Source organism: Scleropages formosus, chromosome 21 (assembly GCF_900964775.1).
Source record: "Scleropages formosus chromosome 21, fSclFor1.1, whole genome shotgun sequence".
NCBI lineage: Eukaryota > Metazoa > Chordata > Actinopteri > Osteoglossiformes > Osteoglossidae > Scleropages > Scleropages formosus.
In genome coordinates, this window is record NC_041826.1 from 14967221 (window position 1) to 14990798 (window position 23578).

General features: G+C 48.4%; 2 protein-coding genes across 2 annotated transcripts; both read left to right on the forward strand.

The window, feature by feature from the left end:
• The first annotated feature begins 361 nt into the window (after positions 1 to 361).
• On the forward strand, positions 362 to 11428 carry nampt1 (nicotinamide phosphoribosyltransferase 1). The gene is made up of 11 exons (XM_018726343.2): positions 362 to 540; positions 4687 to 4843; positions 5686 to 5789; positions 6186 to 6314; positions 8034 to 8192; positions 8443 to 8579; positions 8925 to 9150; positions 9273 to 9392; positions 9528 to 9668; positions 10626 to 10760; positions 11045 to 11428. The coding sequence occupies exons 1-11, from the start codon at positions 487 to 489 to the stop codon at positions 11156 to 11158; spliced, it is 1476 nt and encodes a 491-aa protein (XP_018581859.1). The 5' UTR covers positions 362 to 486; the 3' UTR covers positions 11159 to 11428.
• A 2795-nt stretch (positions 11429 to 14223) lies between these two features.
• On the forward strand, positions 14224 to 23545 carry sypl1 (synaptophysin-like 1). The gene is made up of 5 exons (XM_018726372.2): positions 14224 to 14709; positions 16271 to 16389; positions 20037 to 20241; positions 21397 to 21588; positions 21846 to 23545. Exons 1-5 carry the CDS (start codon positions 14638 to 14640, stop codon positions 21975 to 21977), a joined length of 720 nt encoding a protein of 239 aa, XP_018581888.1. The 5' UTR covers positions 14224 to 14637; the 3' UTR covers positions 21978 to 23545.
• The last annotated feature ends 33 nt before the right edge of the window (positions 23546 to 23578 follow it).

Genomic DNA, 23578 nt, shown 5'->3' on the forward strand with positions numbered 1-23578 from the left:
CCGGGTGCTGCCCTATGCTATGACGATAATCATTTATCTCCGTGTGAAAATGCGTAATTGGAAATTTAATGAAGAATAAAACTGCCTACATGAAATGTGCGTAGGCTGGCAGAGTGTAAAATCGGAGATGAGGCTCATAAAAATTCCTGAAGTGTAACCGTTCACGTTTCGTTCAGTGTCATGTAAACGAGAGGGCCGAAAACTCCCCGAACTCGACTGCTCATGCCCAGAACCGCACACGCACACATCCTGGCACCTGATGCTGACGTCAGAGCCTTTCTCTCCTCCGACGTTACGTCACCGGCTTGTCCTTCTTTCGCATTGGGCGGCGGAGCGGTCATGGCCCCGCCCCCCGGCCCTTCGTACGTGACGCCTCTCCAGTGACGGGGTTCGGCTGTGAATCCCCCCAGCGCGGAGTGCGCACACACGCGCACGTTCACACACACACACTCACGGCCCTGACAGCGGCTGGACCCCGGGGGCAACATGGAGCACAGATGCGCCGACTTCAACATATTGCTGGCCACTGATTCCTACAAGGTGAGGCGACGTGCGGCGGGTTTTATTACACGCAGCTCTCGAGCCGATTTCACTGCGTTCCCGGCTGCTGCTGGGGGTTAATTGAGTGAAAGTGAAAATAAATGATGAGCGATGAGCTTTATCTCCGAGGCCGTCGCTTCTCCTCCTGTCCCCGCGACCTCTCAGCGGCAGATCGCGCGCGAGGGCCACACTGGAGCGAGGAGGGGGCTGCTAACGGTCTAACCTCACCCCCCCCCCCCCAACCCGGCTTCGAGCGAGCGTCCGGATCGCAGTCTTCTCTAGTACATCATCATGGGAAGATCATGGAGCTCCCGCACATGATTCGTGCCGGGGAGCGCATGATGATAATATGAGCGTGTGTATTGTTGGTGGCTGAGAAGAGCAAGAGGGCGGCGTCGCGCTCGCTCCCTCGTTCCGATCGTGCATCGTGGCCTCGGAGAGAGGTGTCGAACGCAGCGCGAGGTCAGGGCGCCGTCCCCAGACGCCCCTGCCCTGGTCCTTCTCCCCGGTTGTGCAGAGTCACTGTGGGAAGTCGAAGTGAAAGAAAGAGGCGGCGTGCGCGCGCCCGTGTGTGTGTGTGTGTGTGCGCGCGCGTGCGCGTGCGTGTGTGTCTGGCCGGCCAGCGACGAACACTTTGACATGCAGCGAGATCGTAAAGCCCATGTTGCTGTGACGTCCTGTAACCCTTCAATGTAACACGCGTCACTATAGTCTACGTTCGTCTACATGTGCAGCAACCGGAGTCTAGTTGAAACGCCCGGCCTCATTTCGTCCTAAGTGTGTTGTGTGATCATCATGTCTCTGGGAAAGCAAACAAATTAAAGGAAATTAAAGTGCGGCTGCTGGAACTCCCTGGCTCAGACGGAGCTCCGGCTGGAAGCTGTCGGCGGTTTGCCACACGCATCCCGGCCTGCGCGAAACGTACAAATTCTTGGCTTAAAGTACCAATCCTCCCTGTCACACGGCCTGTCTGTCTGTCCCCTCACGCTGGCTCTTGAAAACGGATGGAAAGTGAGTGAATTTGCCCCGTTGAGTCGGTGCGTCTCTGCGTTTCCTGGAACCACGAAGTCCACTTTCGTTTTCCCCTAAACGTAATGTCATCATCGCGTGCGGAGAAGGCCGCGTAACCCTGGCTCTGGCGGAATTACCGCACGTTCTTGGCCAGCCCGGTTTCGCTTCGGTGAGAGCGGACGCCCCGGAAGCTCCCAGTAAGGGTGTGTGTGTGTTCTGTTTCCGTATACTTTTTGGCACCACACAAGAGCGGTTATGTAACGTGTCCCTTGTCTCGGTGTCAAAGGCTGTAATGTTGCCGTCGCCGCCGCTCCCGGACCGAAAGGGTGCGAATGGAGATGATTAAAGTTGGGGTGTGTTGGAAACAGGAGCTCCTTCCCTTCCCTTCCCCCCGTGAGCAGCTTTGGCTCAAGAATGACGGTCGCACTTTCTCAGGGTGCTCTCGTCGGACGCGTGGAGGGATGGAATTATGCGGCCTCTTGTTTCCTCCGCTTCGGTCATCGTTCCGATCCTCGTTCCCGAACCGGAGGGCTCTCCCTCGAGCGAGCCGTACGCTTCGATGGACCCTCCTGCTCGCTGTTTCCGCGTCCGTGCGTCGTCCCGCGCTCGCTAAAACTCGACATTTTAGTCACCTCTGTTTTTGCAAGCGAGATAAAAATCGTGAGCGTTTTCCGATCTCGTTCCGACAGTTGCCTTAATCTCCTGATGATCTGCTTATAGTCTGAATCCTCGGTGCCGTTAATCTAGTATGTTCAATACAGTTGTCAAAAGATGTGTGACGTTGGAGTCCCACGTCTCTAGATGTAATGGAACAAGATTCGAATCCCTTAATGTACTAAGAATTTGATTGTTGGGTCATTACACAAGCATGTTTGACACTTGTTAGAAATAGGGAGTTCTAAAACTAAGTATTTTATGAAGGAATATGTCATGGAGGGGTGCAGTGGCGCAGCGGGTTGGACCGGGTCCTGCTCTCCGGTGGGTCTGGGGTTCGAGTCCCGCTTGGGGTGCCTTTCGACGGACTGGCATCCCGTCGTCCTTTACCACCGCGTCAAAGTAAGGGTGATTGTCGCTGTCCTCGGATCTCGGGGGCCTGCGATTCGCGCACAGCTCATTTGTGGGCCTGACGTGCGTGGAAAGAGGGTGGAGGTCCGCGGTCCGACGTACTGCTCTCTCAAGGGTTCCATCTTCTGCAGCGTCGACGGGGTGCCTGGGCGCTCTAGATCTTCGCGTTTGATTTTGCCGCAGCGACCGTGAGGATCCGGGGGTTCGAGGCGAAGCTGATCAGGTGTATGCGGGTTCACCGAAGAGGCATCTCCTCCGTACCTCGGAGGCGGGATGCTGAGTCCTCTCCTGGCGATGAGATACAGCTCCTCAATTTGTCGTCACCAAAAAAAAAAAAAAAATTAGTGTGATTAATTAAAAGTGACCGAAAAAGCCTGTAGAACCTTCACTTCTTGTTTTGCAGGCCAGCTGCTTTCTGGTTTTACTAGTGTGTATCGGTGGCGCTTTGTATAATGAGCAATTTAGAGGAAAACGCGTGGTGTCGACGGGCAAAACCTCGCCCATGGTACCTTCCGCGATCCTTCCGCTTTCTTGTGTTGTTTTTTCAGCCGGTCAGGTGAGCTGTGAGATAAGAATACGGGAATGATTCACTTTTGTTTTCCCCCAAGGGGTTTTTCTGGTTTTCGGTGTTTCGGGGCATCGTGAATGCGCGACTCCTCTGCGAACTTTTTTCTTTTCTTGTTTTTGCGTTGTTGTCTCGCACGTGTGTGTGTGTGTGTGTGTGTGTGTGTGTGTGTGTCTGTTTCAGGAGAGCTCTGCAGATTTGCCTTGGGGAGGCTGAGAAGTTCGGTGAAACTGTAGAGCTCGGTGATATTTAGGGCCTGCATTCTGCTCCGGCCAAGGGGCAATGAAGCCAAGGTCACAGTGTCCATGTGGAGTTAGAGGGTTGGGTTGGGGGGGGGTGCTGTCACACACCTCAGCGAGGGGCGGTTTAGTGCTCCCGTCCCTCCTTGGTGACAGAATAGTATCAGAAACCCATTGTAGAACAGGGTAAGAAAACTGCTACAACCCGCACGCTGCACAGTTTCTCGATTCCTCGATGCTTTTACTATAAATGTCCTTACACACTCTTTTTTTTCCCATGGCGCAGCGTGGCAAGTTGCAATGAGGTCAGCCAAAGTGGTCCCCGCCACCTTGTGGGGCGTCGTCGGCTCCGCCGCTTTCCGGCCACCCGCACCGGAGAAGCGTCGCCGCTGCGGTGGAGCGAGAGGAGAGCGCTGCCCGTACCGCCCTCTCTTCTTTAACAGCCGCTCGTCTTTTTTTCGGAACAGAGCTGCCCGTGAGCCAGGTTGACAAGCGAGGGCGTGTCCGCCGAAATGCCCGTCGGCGAGCTCCGCGGGAGCGGTGACGCCGCCGTTCCGGGCGGTCGTACCCTCGACCCCCGCGCGCCGTGCGTCCGTACGCACTTCAACGCAAGGGTGTCCCGGAGCGGCAGCAGAGTCAATATTTTTGCTTCTTGGGGGGTGAGAGATGCATGGAGATGCTGCGTGTCCCACATATTTATGTTCTTATTTATTTAGCTGAGACCTAAGTCCAAGGTGACTTGCGTTCAGTTTGTATAATGATCTACTTATGGGTAACTTTACTGCGTCAGTTCAAGGGTCGGTACCCTGATCAAGGGTCTGACTGCAGGAGGGGGATTAGAACTGATGTCCTTCAGGTGCAAGGTGACAGCACTAACCGCTACACCGCCCGCTGTCTCGTTGCCTCGTGAAATGCAGCAGGGCTGTGGTCTGTCACGGGGAGCTGAGCACCTGCAGGACGCTTTCCGCACGCTCCGGGAGGTCTGTTTGCAGCCTCGTACGCTGCGGGCAATTTAGGGTCAGCGATTCGTCCGAAACGCGTCTTTGGGTTGCCGGGGTTGGAGCGGAGCGCCCGCGGGACGCTCCCGTGAAGACGGCGAGAACACGCGAACCGCGCGGGGGTCCAAGTCGTGTTTGCGATTACGCGGTCCGTTTGGAAAGGCGCTGCGAGGCGCCGCCCTGCCCGCCGTGTCGCCGCGCTGCCCGTTTTGATGGGGACTTGCGAAAATGGCACGTTCGGGTAACGAGTGTGTGTTATTCGATCCAGGTCACCCATTACAAGCAGTACCCGCCCAACACCAGCAAAGTCTACTCCTACTTTGAGTGTCGCGAGAAGAAGACGGATTCCACTAAAGACCGGAAGGTCAAATATGACAAGACAGTCTTTTATGGCTTGCAGTACATTCTCCACAAATACTTAAAAGGTAAGTTTGATTATCTCTCCCCCCCCTTTAGAATTTAAAAAGCACCATAATCTACCAAGCAATGATGCGGTTCTCGTTTTCCAAATGCTGTCGTGCTGGATCATTTCTTGCGTTGGGGTCAAGTTTGAGCGCCTTTGCCTTCCTGGCAGGAGGTGTTTGACTCCAGCTCTTGAGGTAGTCGCTCTTCCTCCCAGCCGAGAGGAAATTACTCTCATGTGATGAGGCCTGGCAGTGAGCAGCAGACTTAGTCGGTCTTAAAGCTGCAGCCAAGCGAGGGGACAGTGAGGGGACGGCTACCGCTTCAGCCGGACCGCGGACCGGCCCTTTCCAAGGAGACGAGCGCTTTTAGTGCGATCTCCTCCTACGGGGCCCTAAGAGTTGTGCTTTCATTTTGGGTTTCTTTTAATAAGCCAGTTGAAGTCATAGAGCGTTTTGCAGTGGGGAGTATTCTTGCACAGGAAGGAGGAGGTGTGTAAAGACAGAGGAGAACCTGTGTGCTTCTCCATCCTGGAAGGCAGGAGGACATGGCCTTTGTCCAAGTCTTCTCTTTGGGGGGGATTAGAGGGAGAAAGGAGGAGCTTTTCAGGGAGGTAGGGTATGCCAAGTGAGAACCCGCTAGGTGACGGTACACAGGAAGGGTACTCGCCGCTCCGTATTCCTGAAGGTCCCCCCAAAATCTCCACTGGGTGTTTCTTTGCCCTCGTATCGGGCTCCTGAATGTGTGATTTTTAGGCGTTCCCGTTCGCGCATCTCTGTTGCGCTGCGCATCGACTCCTCCTCTCCTCGTCTCCATTTACCTTTCCACGTTTTACTACATTTCTCTCGATGCCTCCCGCTCCCAGGAAAGGTGGTTACTCCGGAGAAGATCCAGGAGGCCAAGGAGGTGTATCGGGAGCACTTCCAGGATGATGTGTTCAACGAGAAAGGCTGGAACTACATCCTGGAGGTGATTGGCGGCACCTAAAGACAGGGCGGGGACTCGGAGGCGCTCGGGGATCTCTCAGCTTACACCCTCCCCCGTTAGATTACAAAGGAAATCCAACATCTGATTCTTTAACTGAGTACAAATGAAGTTGTAACTTGGCATCATATCAGATTTTTTCTTTTTTGTGTGATACTCGTAAGCATGTGTAATTTAATTAACACTCAGGCAAGGCAGTTGCAGCCGACCCCTACGTTCAGGTGCGTCCTTTCATATCTGTGGAGCGGCAGCAGTCCGTGATGGAGATGAATTTCTAGGCCTGAAGCCGCTGGAGGCAAAGTGATGTGGTGGAGAAGAATGCAGACGTACGTTTGCGATGTCCGGCGTCTATAGACCATGACCCTCTGTCTCCGATTCCAGAAATACGACGGCCACCTCCCCATCGAGATCAAGGCGGTTCCAGAGGGTAGCGTGATCCCGCGTGGAAACGTGCTCTTCACCGTGGAGAACACAGATCCCGAGTGTTACTGGCTCACCAACTGGGTGGAGGTCAGTGAGACGTCCCCGCTGCGCGGCGGGAACCCTGTCGCTGGGTGCCTGGGAGTTCGCCACCCCCACAGTTGGCTAGTTACATAACAGCTTTGTCCATTCATGACCCTCGCAGCTATGTTGATGAATGGCACGGCGACTGCAATCGAGCAAGAAAGCAGGAAAAAAAAAACCTGGAAAAGCACAGCAAGTTTTTTTTTTTTTTTTTTTTTCCTTTTATTATTTAAAAATATTATAAACTGTTCCTTGCTGATAATGGACCCTCTGGCTGCTTGCGTCCTTGAAACACACGCGCCGTCCCTTTGGCGTAAACGTGCCTCGTTTGCGCTCCGGTTTTGTTTTCTTTTCGTTATCGTTGTCGAGGCATGGGCGGCACACGAGGTGACCACCCGCGTGGTCGCCGCCGGTTGATGAGCTGGCGGCCCTTAGGCACGTTGACCCCGCGTTCTCGTCACCGTTGGGAGAGTTTGGTGGAGGGGATACGCCCTACTTACTGGGTCACAATCGCGTGGTTCCACAACGTTTTCAGCCACGTCTAGCGCGTTTTCCGGGTTGCTGAGCCTCTTTCCACACTTTCTACAAGCCGTTTGAAACGGAGGAAGCGACTCTCCGGCGTCACCCAAGTGCGACTGGTGAACGATGCCGTCGGAGGGGGGCCGGGGAGCACCGCGTCATCAGCGGCGTCTCCGAACGCGGAAGGAGCGCAAGTGAGCGGCGGGAAGCTAAAAATAGTTTACGGCACATTCGTTCATTTGGACTCGTACGGAAGCGAGGCGGTTCCCGTCGCCTCTGACTTGTTACGCGGATTCTTTAACCATCCGCATCGGATACGGTCGAGAAAAAGGCCGCAGCACCCCGAGGTGCGCCCGTTGGGTTACGAGAATTCAACTTCGACAAATTCCTTTTACGAGAATTCAACTTCGACAAATTCCTTTTACGAGAATTCAACTTCGACAAATTCCTTTTAATAGCCCTGCTTTGGCGTCATGCAAGGCATTTCTTGAAATTTGCAAGGACTGAATTTGGATTTTTCCCACCTGACTGCTAAGTGGCACTAGACCAGAGGCGCCATGTGGCCTTGTGCACGGTGATAGTTTGGCTCGTGCCGCATTAAATCGCGAACCTCCGTTAGCCCTCGTCCGCTGGTGTCGCACCTCGTAACCTTGGCGACGATGAGCTTGGGTTCTTTCCATTGACCGCTTTTGTCTTTGCTGCAGTTTTGCTTTTCCGTTGAGTCTCGTGTGTGTATGTGAACGTTTCGTTGTACGGTGCCTAGTAGCTACCGAAGAGCCGAACAAGCAGTATTATGGCGTAGTTATTCGGGGGGAACTGCCTTGTATTGTTTGGATTACTAATATTAAAGCTTTAAGTGATTCTGTCTGTTTTCATGAGATTCGGTGGTATTTTAGCACAAATTGGTGTCAGCTTTTGAGGCTCAGGAACGCATAACAGTTTTTACCGTTGAAGCTAACGGTAATTACGCCTTTGATTTAAGATAATTTGCCTTACAAAAGGTTCTTAGGAACAATTTCCTTTTAATAAGGAAGACTGTACAGTTTAAATGTGGATTTTATTCATGTTCTGAAAATAATACTGCGCTCATGGATTGAGTTGCAGCGACACAACTGGTTTTTAGCAGACGCTCCGACCAGAGCAGAGGTAACGCTGGTATTTCCCCTTCGGACTTACCTTTCCTATTCTCCACCCCTCCCCTTGCAGACTATCCTGGTTCAGATCTGGTACCCCATCACAGTGGCCACCAACTCCAGGGAGCAGAAGAAGATCTTGGCCAAGTACCTTATGGAGACATCGGGAAAGCTGGAGGGTCTGGAGTACAAGCTGCACGACTTCGGCTACAGGGGCGTCTCTTCGCAGGAGGTCAGCGGCTGCCATACTGACTCATCTGTGGAACCCACAGACTTATTAAACTCTGCTTTCACACTGCAGTCACCCCCCCCCACTTGGTGACATTCATTAATTCTCCCTGTAGAGTAGTCTGGAATATGATTGTTTAATTCTCAAAGCCACTTAACAAGATGCTTAGTTTTTGTGCTGGGATTTAGGCCCATCTGCTACCGTGTAGTATGTCTACCGTGTTTTTCACAGTTAACCCGCTGACTGTGCTTAGACTGCAGGCATCGGAGCCTCTGCCCACCTGGTGAACTTCAAAGGGACAGACACGGTGGCCGGCATCGGCGTCATCAAGAAGTACTACGGAACCAAGGACCCCGTGCCGGGCTTCTCCGTGCCGGCCGCAGAGCACAGGTAGAGTAGAATTGAATAACGAAATACATGATGTGTTACACGAATTCCAGCCATGGAAGGCTACTTGTCAGCAGAATTACACCAGGTAAGTCACCGTCCAGAAAATTTCAGATCGGCTACATTTGTGGTCCTTGGAGGCCTCGGTTGGCAACCCATGTTGCGGAAGCATTAAATCGGTCAGAATGCCATCTACTGGCAGGGTCAGGACCTGTCGTTGCCTTTCGTCTCCTATCGTAATTTTCATACTCAACTTCTTTAACTCAACCTGTGAACCTTGTTAATAATGGATTCTGGGAAGTATTTAGTCTGCTTATATAGGCTGCATTCTTCTTGTCCTCCGCCAAGTACTATCACGGCCTGGGGCAAAGACCACGAGAAGGATGCCTTCGAACACATCATAAAGCAGTTCCCCTCGGTGCCCGTGTCCATCGTCAGCGACAGCTACGACATCTACAACGCTTGCGAGAAGATCTGGGGCGAGGACCTGCGTAGCCTCATCGTGGCTCGGAGCCCCAGCGCGCCTCTGGTGGTGCGGCCCGACTCAGGAAACCCCCTGGATACAGTGCTGAAGGTGAGACCCCCCGCCCGGTGGTCCAGAGTGTGTGAACAAGCTATGAATGCATTTGAATGCAAGCTATGAATGCACTTGTATATGTCCGATGACTGACGTGAAGGCGGTTGCATGAGCTTCAGGTTCTGGAGATCCTAGGGAAGAAGTTCCCCCTGGAAGAGAACAACAAGGGTTACAAAGTCCTACCGCCGTACATTCGGGTGATTCAGGGGGACGGAGTGGACATCAACACCCTGCAGGAGGTACGGCGCCGATCCAGCGTTCGCCTCTATGTATTTCGCAAATGGTTTCGCACACTTGCTCGAGCTTTTACGGTTTGGGGGAGCACTTTTCGCTGAACGCCCTAGAACCCCTCCTTGACCCTCCGTGTGTCTCAGATTGTGGAGGGAATGAAGGAGCACCGGTGGAGCATCGAGAACATTTCCTTCGGGTCTGGTGGCGCGCTGCTGCAGAAGCTGACCCGTGATCTGCTCAACTGCTCCTTCAAGTGCAGCTACGTTGTGACCAATGGCCTGGGGGTGAGTCCGGCCGAGCGTTCCTCTACAGCGAAGTGCCTCCTTTCCTCCGTTCCCCGCAGCTCAGTCGTTTTAAGAGCCGTCTAATAATCTAGTAAGATGTTTGAGTCGGAACGCTGAGGAACCATCTTGAAAGTGCTCAACCTGACTCCATGCGAGTTTCCTAGAAAGCTCTCGTGACGCTTCATCACAAGAGCCTCGTTTTATTGCACCTTTTGTTTGTCTGGTGCATATTACACGAAGATAAATGCAATATGAGTTTCTCATTTCTGAGCCTTGTATTCGGACTTCCATATCATAAAAGAAAGTTAAATATTGATTAATATTGTACGGGATATTGAACTTAAAGTACAGCACATGATGTGCACCTGTTAGAATAGTATTATGTATAACAGCGAATCGTGTTTATTTGACCCTGTGATGGACTGGCGTCCCGCCCAGCCTTGCGCCTAGTGCTTCTGGGATAGGCTCTGGACCACTGCAGTCCTGTTCAGGATGAGTGGTTATTGAATTGGGTGGATGATGGATGGATGGCTCATTTCATTTGTTTTTGTTGCTTATAATTTATAATCCTATTACTATGTTCAGCACAATTAATTTTTTATGAAAATGTACAGATATTTTTAAATGTGTGGTTATATGCATTCTGAAATATGTTTGTTGCTGGAACTGACATCTGTCAACAATCAGATCCTTTCATTTCATGGGGGGGAAAAAAAATAATGAAGGAATAAGGAGCGAAGATGGGCTGTCGTGTTCCATTTCCTCCACTGTTTTTAGTACCCGCCTGTTCCTCGCCATCGCAATACGTCACCCAGAGGATCCGAGGATGAGGGAAACGTGCGAGGCCTCTCCTCTTTAGTGTGACTGCAGCTAGTGCTTCCCCCCCCCCCTCCCAGTGTCCACAGTTAGGATTGGCACTGCTGTGAGGTCTCTGTCTCTGTCTCTGTCCCCGTGCAGGTGAACGTGTTCAAGGACCCAGTGGCAGATCCCAATAAGCGGTCGAAGAAGGGGCGCCTGTCCTTGCACAAAACACCCAGTGGAGACTTCGTCACTTTGGAGGAAGGGAAGGGGGACCTCGAGGAATATGGGGAGGTGCGTATCCATCCTGTCCCTTATCGCGTCGGGTCCCCCAGACAGCCCCGCCGTGCCCTGCTGACCTCATCCCAGTCCTTTATTCCAGATCCTTACCGTTCCCGTCTTTTATAGCCGAACTCGGTGCCTCCCCGCAATTACCTGCGAACGCGTAGTGACGCGTTGAACAGCGCCGCTTGATCCGGCCACTGCTGCCACTTTGAAAAGTAAAGACGCCGTGTACGCAGTAGCGTGCGCGCAGGTTCGAGAGCTGTTTGTAATTCCCGCACCTGTTCTCCTGGCAGGACCTGCTGCACACAGTGTTCCGGAATGGGACGATAGTGAAAACGTACTCCTTCGACGAGGTACGGGAAAACGCCCGGTTGAAGGAGGGTGAGCTGAAGGAGCTCCTCCGCTGAGATGGACTCCAGGGGTCGGGGAGCTGGCGGAGGGCGATTCGCCCACGGGCGATCGTCCGTCCAAGCCTGGAGGCCGGAGAGGAGTTTATATGAACACAGCAGCACTGTAAGCCTTTCCTCTGTATACAGAACTCTCCCTCTCACATGTCAGACTCCTGAACCATGTATGTTTCGGTTTGATTTTTAGTAACGGGAGAGCAAAAATGGTTAGGATTCGATGCAGTTGAAAGATTTCTATCACTCTATATAGACACAGTGTATAAAAAAAAATGACGTGTTCATATGACCACCCACCTTTTTCTGAAGGAACAGAGGTATATGTGCATTTTATTATCGTCAATAAAAGTTTCTATAGATTTTATTCTAGGACCTTAAGGTAATTGTTAAATGTTTGCAATCTGTGAGAACTGTGTGCGCTGCAGCAGCTTTTTTTTTTTTTTGTTCTTGCTGGGAATTCTTATGCTCCTTTATGCAAAATGTTATTGTCAAGGGGGACAGGTTTTTCTTTTTCAAATGCCAAATACTTACCTTCTCATAGCCAGTTCTGCTGAAAGCTGACCAATATCGTAGCAGTACGTCTTCAGAGTCCATCTGTTGTATTCCTTAAAATCATGTCGGTTTTTTTTCCCCCCATTTGAGTGTGTACGAACATGTACAAGTGTTTAATGCATCAATTTTCTGTAATTTTAGAAAACTTTATCATTTGTCGGTTTTATTAAATTATAAGAAACTGGAATCCATTTTAACAGAGTTTGGTTTAACAATTTTTATACGTTACTTCACTACAACTTTTAGAGAATATTTTTTTTATGACGGGAAAGTTTATGATAGGTAGCATTTCTACTTAGAATGATGTGGCCAAACTGCCGTTTCTCATGTAAATAAAATCTTTGATTGTGACTAGGAGGGTGCTGGCATGTTAGTATGAATAGAATATAATTTTTTTGTCAAAAACCCATTTTATACCAAATGAAAAAAAAATCATCTGGCCACACACTGGTCTCTTAGTATGCTTTTGGCTCATGAATGTGTACGGTGTTTCGTGTGTATGTTAAAAATCAACTGACAATTCTTGTAAATTTAGTTTTTTGTATTGTCTGTTTAATTTTCTTCTTCACACCATTTATTCCATCAAATGTCACTGGTGATATTGTCAAGATATTAAACTTGTCACCACCTACACCAACACCTATTTGTTGAATATCACTTCCTCCCCCTGACTGTATACTGATGATACATTCCCCTGTGTATAAGATAAATAACTGAGCTGGAATTCCTCAGCCTTAATGCACTGGTATATAATCCAGCAGTATGCATATCACCTTTCACAGGTTGTGTGTGAGGAGAGTGTGGTTTTTTTTTTTCTTTTTTTTAAAATAAAAAAAAAAAAAAACCCAATCATACAAGTGTGCTCATGAATTCTCTATGAAGAAAAATTTTTCCTAGATTCTTCTTCAGATATTCTAAAGTTAATATGTATTTTGGTTTGAAACCTACAGCATGTCTCAATATTGCAAGATATTACAATTTTGATATCATTAATACTTTTTTTTTCCTTTTCTTAAAAAACATAAGAATGACATTCAACACTTAGCCATGTGAAGTCACCCCCTTAGGTAAAATCCTATTGTGAAGGGGGCAAATTACTACGGAAAAAAATCTGATCCCAGATGAAAAATGCCAAAAGAAGAGGTTTTTTTTTTTTTTTTTTTTTTTTTGTGGATGACAGTGACAGTCCCAACATATAACATTTGTAACAAAATTCTAGTGTTGTTTTCATTCATTTTCAGTAACCACTTGGAGGGCTGCAGAGGTCCAGAGTTTATCCAGGAAGCATGACGCATGAGCGCTCCACGCTGAGACTGTTTGAATTTGGTTCCGAGATGGGGATGTTTATCGTATAAAGTTGACAAGATCATTGTCCGTGTCTTCCACAAGGCCATACAGCAGAAACTATGCCATTATAGGTTGTGAGTGGCATTAAGCAACAGCAGCAGAATAAATTAGTAGTCATATTACTGCTATTGAAGGTCCCATTTCAGCTGTGATATTAACATTGACAATCACTGGTTGTGATTTACTCAGATTGTCAGTGTGAGAGGATGTTGTTCTTCCATGTGGCTTTTGTGCTAAGCATAATTAAGTTTCTGCATAATTTTATCAAGGGGGGCGCGGTGGCGTAGTGGGTTGGACCGGGTCCTGCTCTCCAGTAGGTCTGGGGTTCGAGTCCCACTTGGGGTCCCTTGTGACGGATGGGCATCCTGTCCTGGGTGTGTCCCCTCCCCCTCTGGCCTTATGCCCTGAGTTGCTGGGTTAGGCTCTGGTTCCCTGTATGGGACAAGCAGTTCAGAAAAGTGTGTGTAGGTGTAATTTTGTCTTCTGTAACTGTTTACTTTGTTGCTGCGTTGAATGACTGCTCTGAACCAATAACCAGCGGTGGGTGCTGTGCGTTACAGAGTTACAGCCTTTGGATCCGAAGGTCGTAGGTTCGATCTCCAGCTGCAGTACCTTTGAGCAAGGTACTTACCCTAAAATTGCTCCAGTAAAATTACCCAGCTGTATAAATGGGTAAGCAATCCTAAGCTTGTAATAATTATAATTATATAAGTCGCTCTGGAGAAAAAGCCTCCCCTAAATGAATAAATGCAATACTTAAAGATCTAACGTAACTACCAAAAAAAAAAACAGCTGCCCTGGGCGTAAGGGGACACACCCAGGACGGGACGCCACTCTCTCGCAAGGCACCCCAAGCGGGACTCGAACCCCAGGCCCACTGGAGAGCAGGACCCGGTCAAACCCCCTCGGCAAAAGTAAGGACCATGTAAGACGTGTTATTATTATTATTATTACTATTACTACTACTACTATTATTTTTATTATTATTTATTATTATTATTATTATTATTATTATTATTATTACTACCACCACCTTACAGTGTTGTCTTGTGTCTCAACTAAACTGAATTGCATTTGCAGCATCAAGAGAGCGCGTCTCTCGCTGCGCTCCACTTTCGGCCTCGGCATTTCTCTCTTTGCTGGTCCCGGCGTCTCCTGCCTCATGGGATGGCGTGCAAATGCAATTTCCTCAAAGGCGAGCAACGGAGAGGGAGGAGAGAGGCCGAAGAAGGGACGTCATGTCCTCCTCCAGATGCGACTCCAGATGCGCTCCGCACTTACAGAGCGCAGCGCGTGGCTTCGCGCACAACGCGTCGCGCTGGCGACCCACGTGTGCCGCTCAGGGGAGTCCACACACACACACACGCGCGCACACACACACACCAAGCCTCCGGCAAGTGGGCCAGCTGTCAGAGCCTGAGGAGAGCTCTGCGTTTCTGGAGTTAAAAACCCGAGGAGGAGCTACTCCATCCATCCCCGCAGGAGCAGGCGCTGCTGGAGACTGGTTCGCAGGAGCGCCCAGCTTTTGGCCAGCTTTCACCCAGCTTTTACCCGCTTTTTGCTCCTGTTCTCGGTTGCAGTAGATGATGACTGGACTTCGCCTCAACTGGTCTCCTCTGAAGGAGCCCCTGGGCTTCATCAAAGTGCTGGAATGGGTGAGTCCGCCGCCGAGACGAGAGCGCCGCGTCCTCCCCGTAATGGCCGATCGCGGGAATCGCGCTCGCTGCTGGCGGCTCCTCCACATCGTCGTGCGAGCCTCGCACTTTTTCTCCTACTTCTGCACACACACAAAAAAAAAGAAAAAAAAAAAAAAAAAACACCCAGTGTAGACTGGCGGAACCGAGACGGCGCTGGATTCGCCCCGAGAAGTTCTCATACTAGTTCTCCGTCGGGTTCCCAGGGTGTGCGTGGATGGAAAAAGTGCGGCGTTCCCCTAGTAGCCTAATCCCCCCAAATATGCGCGCAGTTGAGTTCTCCTAACCTTTATTTCACATTTTGCTCACTTTCCGTCTCCTTCGCTCCACTGCTCATTCGTGCATTAAGAAAAACCTCACTGCTTTGTGTTAAAAGTACTTTTGCCCTTTGTTGGAAATGTGCGCGCAACTTACAGTGAAGTATTTTCTTGAATAATTTCCTGGGCAAACTTACTGCCTAATTTTTTTGCGCGATCTCGCTGCGTTGTCGGTCGCTCCTACTCCAACAATCAATATACTCCATTAACTATAAGCAACAATATAGGCATTAAAATTCGCTCAGATCAGTGAAATACTGCCTTAATAACGGCGCTAATGCGGTCGTTAAAGATGGATTGTAAAGTAAGAACGAGGAGAAACAAATGAAAGTTTAAATCAAAGCTTCCTCTGCCCGTTTGCTGTAACCATCTTTTATAAGATAGTTGCCACATAATCTGCCGTTGTTGTTGTTATTATTTAAGTTCCCTGTTTTCTTTTCATTGTGACCATTACGTTTGACCTCGTGTTAATGTGTGATGAGTCATCTGCCCCCTTTTCCTCCAGGCTTGCAAACATGTTTCCCGTAATGTTAATTTTAATCGAGCAGACCGTATATTATGAGGTATCGGCTCGTTTGTAACAAAACGCGTCGCGTGTTCTTTCTTTCTGCGGACCTTGTCGAACTGCAAAAATGTGAAAATAACCTCCATTTAGGGAGTATTAACTACATGTCCGCGAAGCCGTGGGTGGTTTCTACTGAAAATGTACCGTTAGAGTCGCGCTCGTTGGACGCATTCATTCCCGTTGAGGTTTTGCTTATTCTCGACTCTTCTCTTGGCTAAATCCTTTGATGTCTCTCACGTGGACTCCCGCGCCCTTTTTTCAAAGCCTGTTCTACGTGGTCAGTTATGTGTAAAATATGATTTAACTATGCCTTTTTGCTGTGCAAGCTGGATGCGTTAAAAGGCGACGTTACGTTTTACGTGTAGCTACACTGCCGGCCTGTCGCCTTAGTTTCCCCCCTTCATTTTATGCCGAAACAACCGGAAACGTCGAGCGGGGAAGCGGGTTTGACAGCCGCGTAGTTTCATGAAAGTTAACGGCCTGTGGACTTTCTCCTGTGGACTTTCCTCCGTAGTTCCGCCGGCCCGTTACAATCCGTTGTCCATTTGCAAAGTGTGTTTCCAAGTACGCACCATTTCTTTTCCACTGGTGGAGTTACCTGTGCTGTGTGCGCGTGTGTGTGTGCCCGCCTCCTTCACAGTTTATGGCCGTGTTCGCGTTTGCCACATGCGGCGGCTATGCAGGGAGGAACGTGGTGTCCGTGTACTGCAGCGAGGGTGCCAACGGCACCCTGAGCGCCACCTTCTCCTACCCGTTCAGGTAAGCGGCCCGCTCCCGCACAAGGCCACACGGGGTAGGGGAGGCAAGGTGGGGTCTGGGGGCTGGAGGGTCCCAGCACGTGGCCACGGTAGGCCATACACCCTGTCCCAGGCAGCTAGTGCAATATGGGAGGGAAGCGGTGCAGTAAGAACTTTAATAGTAACAACAGTAATATTTTAGCATCCCCCCATGGAGCTATTGGAGACAGATTCCCCCTCCCAAAACAACATCCACCCAAACAGGGATTTGAACTCTGGACCCTCAGATTAAAAGTCTGATGCTCTACCAACTGAGCTTTATTCAATAAATAAATTAATCTTAAAAACTGCCATGCTAATAATAAAATTTAAAATAAAACAATAAAAATCAATAAGACCAGTTAATATGAAGACTGCATGACAGAGCTTCTAAAACACTAAAAACATACCCCAAGGCTTAAAACCATACATAATAAATAATTAAAAGGAAACTTACCCTTCACCGCTTAAGAGCGGCGGTCTCCTGGCCTCTTCCCAGGGTGTTACACCTTACCTACCACTTTTGGGTGTTCCCCTTTTCGCAATACATCTCCCCTGTTGATGTTTTAGTGGGACAGGTGAATGATAAAATACATACACAGAATTAGAACACAACATGCACCCATACAACAAACTAATCTACACTAAACTAAACATAATGCATAAATAACAATAAATAAAAAATTAATACCAACACACATAGTCATTTATAGGTGGTCACTTAAAAGTACAATAAGTGTTCTAATTTTTAAAATACACACACACACACACACATTTTCAGAACCGCTCGTCCCATACAGGGTCACGGGGAACCGGAGCCTACCCGGCAACACAGGGCGTAAGGCCGGAGGGGGAAGGGGACACACCCAGGACGGGACGCCAGTCCGTCGCAAGGCACCCCAAGCGGGACTCGAACCCCAGACCCACCGGATAGCAGGACTGCAGTCCAACCCACTGCGCCACCGCACCCCCCAATTTTTAAAATAATACAACTTAAATAAAATGTGCCATAAAAGATTAAATACCTGTACTAGCTGAACTATCAAGGCTCTAATAGAGGTTCAGGAGATAGTATTTCAGCTAAATACTCTTTACTGGTCTCATATATGGCTTTTCTATAGTCATGCTAAGCCCCCCCATTCCACGCAATGGTTAGGAGGTCACCCCTTGAACCTCCCAGAATTCTCCCCTGGCAAACTAAGCATAAGCAATGTAACAGCCAATCAGAAAAGAACACAGGGCTATGTACACGAATAGACACTTAACACCAACTATTTACATTAATACACATCAGCCCCCTTCAGCATCATTACAGTATCAATACACACACACACACACACACACACACACACACACACACACACACATATTGTCTGAAGCCACTTGTCCCAAGTGAGGTCGCGGCGAGCTGGAGCCTAACTCGGCAACATGGGGCGCAAGGTAGGAGGTGGAGGGGACAAACCCAGGACAGGACACCAGTCCGTCTCAAGCCACCCCAAGCGGAAATCAAACCCCAGACCCACCGGAGAGCAGGACTGTGGTCCAACCCACCGCGCCACCGCACCCCCAATAGATAAATACTCTATATATATTCTTTATTGATGCCAGAGGGAAGTTGCACAGCACAATAAATATGTGGCTACAGAGAAGAGTACGCTATAAAAAATAAAACTAAGCTGACAGGAGGACAACGGCGTAACAAGGAAAAGATAAATACAGGGGGTCCCTGACTTACAACATGCAATAGTTTTAGAAATTAAAGTGAAAATAATAGTGCAGCTTGGAAATATAATTACAGTAGGCCTACTGTAATTTGTTTTTAATTTTATTCCATATTAGTATTATTTAAATACAAATAGTGTGTGAAATTAATGAAAACACTATAACAGACTCCTGTTATGTAACATAGCATTTATTTTAACTCTTTATTTGTCCTTAAGGTTCATGTAATGCACTTTAAGAGGATTTTCGACTAACGACCATGGTAGGAGCCCCGTCATAAGGTCGTGGGCTACCTGTCAAGTAGACCTAGTAAGAAGTGGAAAAAAATAGAGTAATGGAGATGATAGGTAAAAAAGTAGCCTTGACAGCTCAGTAATACTGGGGTAATAAGCAGTCGGTTCCACCCCGACAACATGAGGGCTCATATACAGTCTAATGGCTGTTGACAGCAGTGATTTCAGCTAGAGTTCCTTGGAGCAGCACAGCTGGACCGGTCTCTGTTTAGCCATGTAGAGGGTGAGGGTCTTTGTCCATGACGGGTAGGAGCTTGTTTAGGGATCTCATCTGAGCTGCTTCCTCCAGAGAGACCAGGCCAAGTCCCAGGATCCACTCAGCTTTCCTCATTATTTTATTCACACTGATTTGATCAGTCCTCTGGCATCACCGGCAGAAAATGTCTTTCTCCCCAAACTTGATTAATTTCAATAAAGTAAAAAAAGAAAAGCACTACAACTGACAATACACAGCCATATCATCATTAAAAGAAAACTCTCATCATATCTGACAGATTATTCACTTGTATATAATAAAACACATTAGCTCATATTTCCCAAAATCCAGCAAGGGAAAACATCGTAGTTTAAAAGCAAAAAATTACAGGTAACCATACAGTTCTTCTTGAAAGAATGTGAACCCCTTGAGTCCCTTAGCTTTACCACAAAATGGTTATTTAATGAGGAGCACTTTCTCGTGTGATGTAATTGGTGTGTAATGACTAATTCCATATGTTGAGGAAATTTAGAGGAAATGGTTTGCAGCAGAAAAACAGAAGTAGTGCAGGTGCCAAAATAGATGAACCCAAAGTAAGTAGAATCAGGTGTGCAAATCATAATCACTTATGATTTTACAGGTTCATTTTACACAGACGCAAGCACACAGTGTACAGCCGCTCGTCCCGAGCGGGGTCGCGGCGAGCCAGGGCCTAGCCCGGTAGTGCAGGGACACAGCCAGGACGGGATTCCGGTCTGTCGCAAGGCACCCCAAGCAAGACTCGAACCCCAGACCCACCACAGAGCAGGCCCTGGCCACACCCGCTGCATCACCACCCCACTGGTTTATTTTAATATTTGATTAAAGAACTATGACCATCCCTATAGGGTTTACATACTTTCAAGCAGCACTGTATTAAAAATAAAAGCCTGGGACTGTAAAACCCCGAAATCTTTAAAAGTGTTTTAAGCAAAACCGTCAAAACTGTGCAAAGAAAAATCCCAAAGGAAAAGAATCCCAAGTCTTATCTTAAATCTGCTCCAACGCTCCAATGTTACTCTGTCATCGGTTATATTAAAACACAAATATTCACACGACACTAGAAATACACATTTGTAAAGAGTTATTAAATATGAAAAACCATTTAAATCCAATAAAATCAACGATCAAACATTTTTTTTCTGAACAAAGTACCAGTAGAATGTGTCTTTGTCCCAGCATCAGCAGACTCCATCAATCAATATATTCATGCACAAATTCATTACCGGGGGGGGTGCATTAGAGTCCCCTTGTTACACACCCTCGGCGAGAAATATGGCTTTAAGTGGTGCTGTGAAATACATGTGGGAGTTGCACAGTCCTGGCTGAAATCCTCATGTGTGTCTCTCCCACGCAAACACGCGCACGCGTGTGTCAAAGGTTAAACCAGGTGCTGCTGGTCGAGAGCAACACCACTCTCTGCAACCGCACTGTGCCGGAGACGCACCTGGTGGGCAACGCCTCGTCCTCGGCCGAGTTCTTCGTGACCATCGCCGTCTTGGCCTTCCTCTACTGCATGGTTGCGCTGCTGGTCTACGTGGGCTACATGCACATCTACAGGGACTCTGACCTGGGACCCATTGTTGTGAGTCTGCCAAACAATATATACTCTTATACAGTATATTCTCTAAACGTGGTAATAAATATGCGTTTGTTTAGATGAGGAGTTTCTTCGAAGCGATTTACAGTTTCCAAGGGCTGTACCTGGGAGCGGCGAGTAGTGTAGTAGTTAGAGCCGCTGCCTTTGGACCCGCAGGTTACAAGTTTTCATTGCACCTCTAGCTGTTGTACCCTTGAGTAAAGTACTTAGCTTAAATTGCTCCAGTAGAATTACCCAGTTGTATCGATGGGTACGTAGTTGCGGTTTGCTTTGGAAAAAGTGTCATTAAATGTCATTTGTGCTTGGGGCTGTTACCTTGCGATTTGATGGTCCCAGGTTCAAATTCCAGTCTTGCTGCACTAGTCCTGATCAAGCTACTTGGATGGAACTAACATGCTTTATAAGTGAGTAAATAATTGTAAAGCTGATATTTAACAGTGTAAGTTCACAAAGACAAAAGTGTCAGCTATGGTATTTAAATTACGGTAATTTCAATTTTACGTATTTATAGAGTTGCACGGGGGGGGCACGGTGGTGCAGCGTCTCGGCCGGGTCCTGCTCTCTGGTGGGTCTGGGGTTCGAGTCCTGCTTGGGGTGCCTTGCAATGGACTGGCGTCCCGTCCTGGGTGTGTCCCCTTCCCCTCCGGCCCCGCGCCCTGTGTTGCCGGATTAGGCTCCAGTTTGCCACGACCCTGTTCGGGACGAGCAGTTTCAGGCAGTGTGTGTGTGTGTGTGTGTGTGTGTGTGTGTGTGTGTGTGTGTGTGTGTACAGTTGCATAGTTGCATATCAAAACTGGAGCAATTCATACTAAAGTACTTTGCTTAAGAGCAGCAGGGCCGTTCCTGGGTCTCGAACTAACATCCTTCTGGCTAAAAAGTTTTGTCCCTGACTGTCACATTATGTGTTGCAGTAGCAAAGAAGCATACACTTCAAATATGGATGTTTTGATTTCGCCGTAGCTTAGCCAAGTGTTTATTTGCCTCGTCATCTCAGGTTTTTATGGGAAGCCAGCCAGAGCAGAACATGAAGGAGAAGTTTTGTGGGTCTAGATTACAGAAATAATGTTATTCTGGGGGGGGGTGGAATCTGTGTGTCATCTGAACTTCTCGACCTGAATTATCGGCACCCCTCCCCCACAGGACTTCATGATGACCGTGTTCTTTGCCTTCTTCTGGCTGGTGTGCTCATCGGCGTGGGCGAGGGGGCTGCAGACCGTGAAGAACGCCACAGGAACCGGGGCCATCAGGGAGGTGCTGCCGCTGTGTCGGGAGGCTGGCGTGGTCTGCGAGGTCTCGGAATTTGCCAGCATGCGGAGCCTCAACATATCCGTGGTGAGTCCCGAACCCGCTTCTGCATTTCGTCACAGACTGTCGTGTCAGTGTGCTGTCGTGCGCACACAACAATATGCAATGGGAGGGTAATGTTTAGGGTAAACATTTCAGGAAAAAGGTGTTTATAGAGGGCAATGGACGCATATCATATGTGTGTGCCATCAGAAGAAGTTTTCCGTTCTTCCATCTCCGTGCATTGCGTAACTGTAAGATTCGGCTGTGCGTTCAACGCATTGATCGCTCTGCTGCCTGTGCAGGTTTTTGGATACCTGAACATGATCATGTGGGCTGGAAACGCCTGGTTTGCGTACAAGGAGACTCGCTGGAATGCCCAGAAGTACTCCTCCCAGCCAGCGGGAAGTCGCGCCCAAGTCCCTGCGCCAATCTAACCCCCGGAGGGGACGCGTCCGCTGTCCTGGGCTGCTGGCCTAGAGTCTCCTAGGGGTGAGGACAGTGGCGTTGCGCTCCCCACTTACCCCACCGACAGTGCCTTGCTGGAGATACGGTACCTCACCTGTGCACACACCTGAGGGCCTCCCCCAAGTACTCTCACATCCTCTTCTGAGTCTCTTCAGCATGTTGGTCATATTAACTTTTTTCTATTATATAGCATGCAAAGTTCCTTTTTAGCACGTCAGTTACTTCTTTTTTTTGTTTTCATCCCTTTTTGGGAAGTATCATCGCTGCCTCTTTGTCACAACTGGATTTCAGATAGTATTTTCTTCCGCACCGTGGTCTTATTCTGTCTTTTTACTGCACCTTTAGTCTTTCTTTACTCTTCATTATTTTGGAATCATTTAAGCTTTGAGCAGAAAATGCATTTTTATTTCTAATTTCTTTTTTTTATGATTTCATATGTTTTTTCACTTTTTGTAACACTGCCCTGCTGTGACTTGATGTCAGTGTTTGTAACCTGTTGAGAGTAACTGAGACAGACATCCGAAAGCCCCAGTCCTGGCTTTTAGGGTTGTGTGTAATACTCTGGGATTAAAATGTTTTTTTCATTGTTCCCTTTGGCAGGGTGAGGCGTCAGCCTTCTCCCCTGTAACACTTGGCTTTAAAACTTGGCTTTAAATGGCTGCAGTTCTGGGGAAATTTTGCAAAGCACAGTCATGGTATGTTTTGGGACGTGTGCGGGTTGAGTGCAGGTATGATCTCATGGAAACCCGTGCTACCACGGTACAACTCGAGAGTAGCTGTGTTGACTGAGCTCGTCATGTATGCCAGGACTGCTGTCTCTGAATAAAAACCAATGGAGTCCATTCACTGTCTCCCATGCATGTTTAACATGAAAAGTAAATTTCTAAAATTGCTTTTAGTCCATTTGACAGAACAAAGAGCAAAGTTCAGTCAAATCTACTTGTGGCATTGGTGCAAAAGGACATTTCTTTACGCGCACAGACCAGTTTATTCTTTTAAAGAATAGCTCTGCATTATTCTACCGTTATTCCCTTGTACCTTTCGGAAGCCGCACGATTTCACATTCAGCTTGCCACTTACGGATACCGTAGTTGTCCGTTCAGATCCAGGTAAATCTTGCTGAGTATTCCTCTCTGAAATTTAGAATTTTTTTTTTTGTTTCTTTTACATAAATCCAATGACTTTAACATTTTTCTCAAGCCGCTTATTCAGGAAAGTATTTCCGCTGAAGTTTCTTTGAGCCTTATATAGGTTTTGGGCTTTTGGTCTGCACATTTCAGTCCCGCTAAAGCGTAATCAGGAAGCCGATCGTGTACATTCCTCTAAGTCTCGTGTGCGGTCCACCATCATTCTAACATTAGTCTTTTTTTAAGCTAAACTTGGCTTATAGAACTACAAATTAAATGCCGACCCTGCAATGACAATGTATCTCATTCTGCTGCTGGAACATACTTTTGTTTTTCTTACCAGTACACTCTTTGCCAATCTCAGAGGCTTAAGATTGGTACAATCCTGCAAAAACCACTACAGGGTCTTGTCAAACACACCAAAATAAAGAGATTTCTTGCCT

What these genes read in the sequence shown, in the direction of transcription:
- nampt1 (XM_018726343.2), top strand. Translation starts at nt 487, where the DNA reads ATGGAGCACAGATGCGCCGACTTCAACATATTGCTGGCCACTGATTCC. An exon ending in CCCTGGATACAGTGCTGAAG is followed by an intron (nt 9,151 to 9,272) that starts GTGAGACCCCCC and finishes CATGAGCTTCAG; the next exon opens with GTTCTGGAGATCCTAGGGAA. An exon ending in ACCTCGAGGAATATGGGGAG is followed by an intron (nt 10,761 to 11,044) that starts GTGCGTATCCAT and finishes TTCTCCTGGCAG; the next exon opens with GACCTGCTGCACACAGTGTT.
- sypl1 (XM_018726372.2), top strand. Translation starts at nt 14,638, where the DNA reads ATGATGACTGGACTTCGCCTCAACTGGTCTCCTCTGAAGGAGCCCCTG. An exon ending in TCATCAAAGTGCTGGAATGG is followed by an intron (nt 14,710 to 16,270) that starts GTGAGTCCGCCG and finishes CCTCCTTCACAG; the next exon opens with TTTATGGCCGTGTTCGCGTT. An exon ending in ACCTTCTCCTACCCGTTCAG is followed by an intron (nt 16,390 to 20,036) that starts GTAAGCGGCCCG and finishes CGTGTGTCAAAG; the next exon opens with GTTAAACCAGGTGCTGCTGG.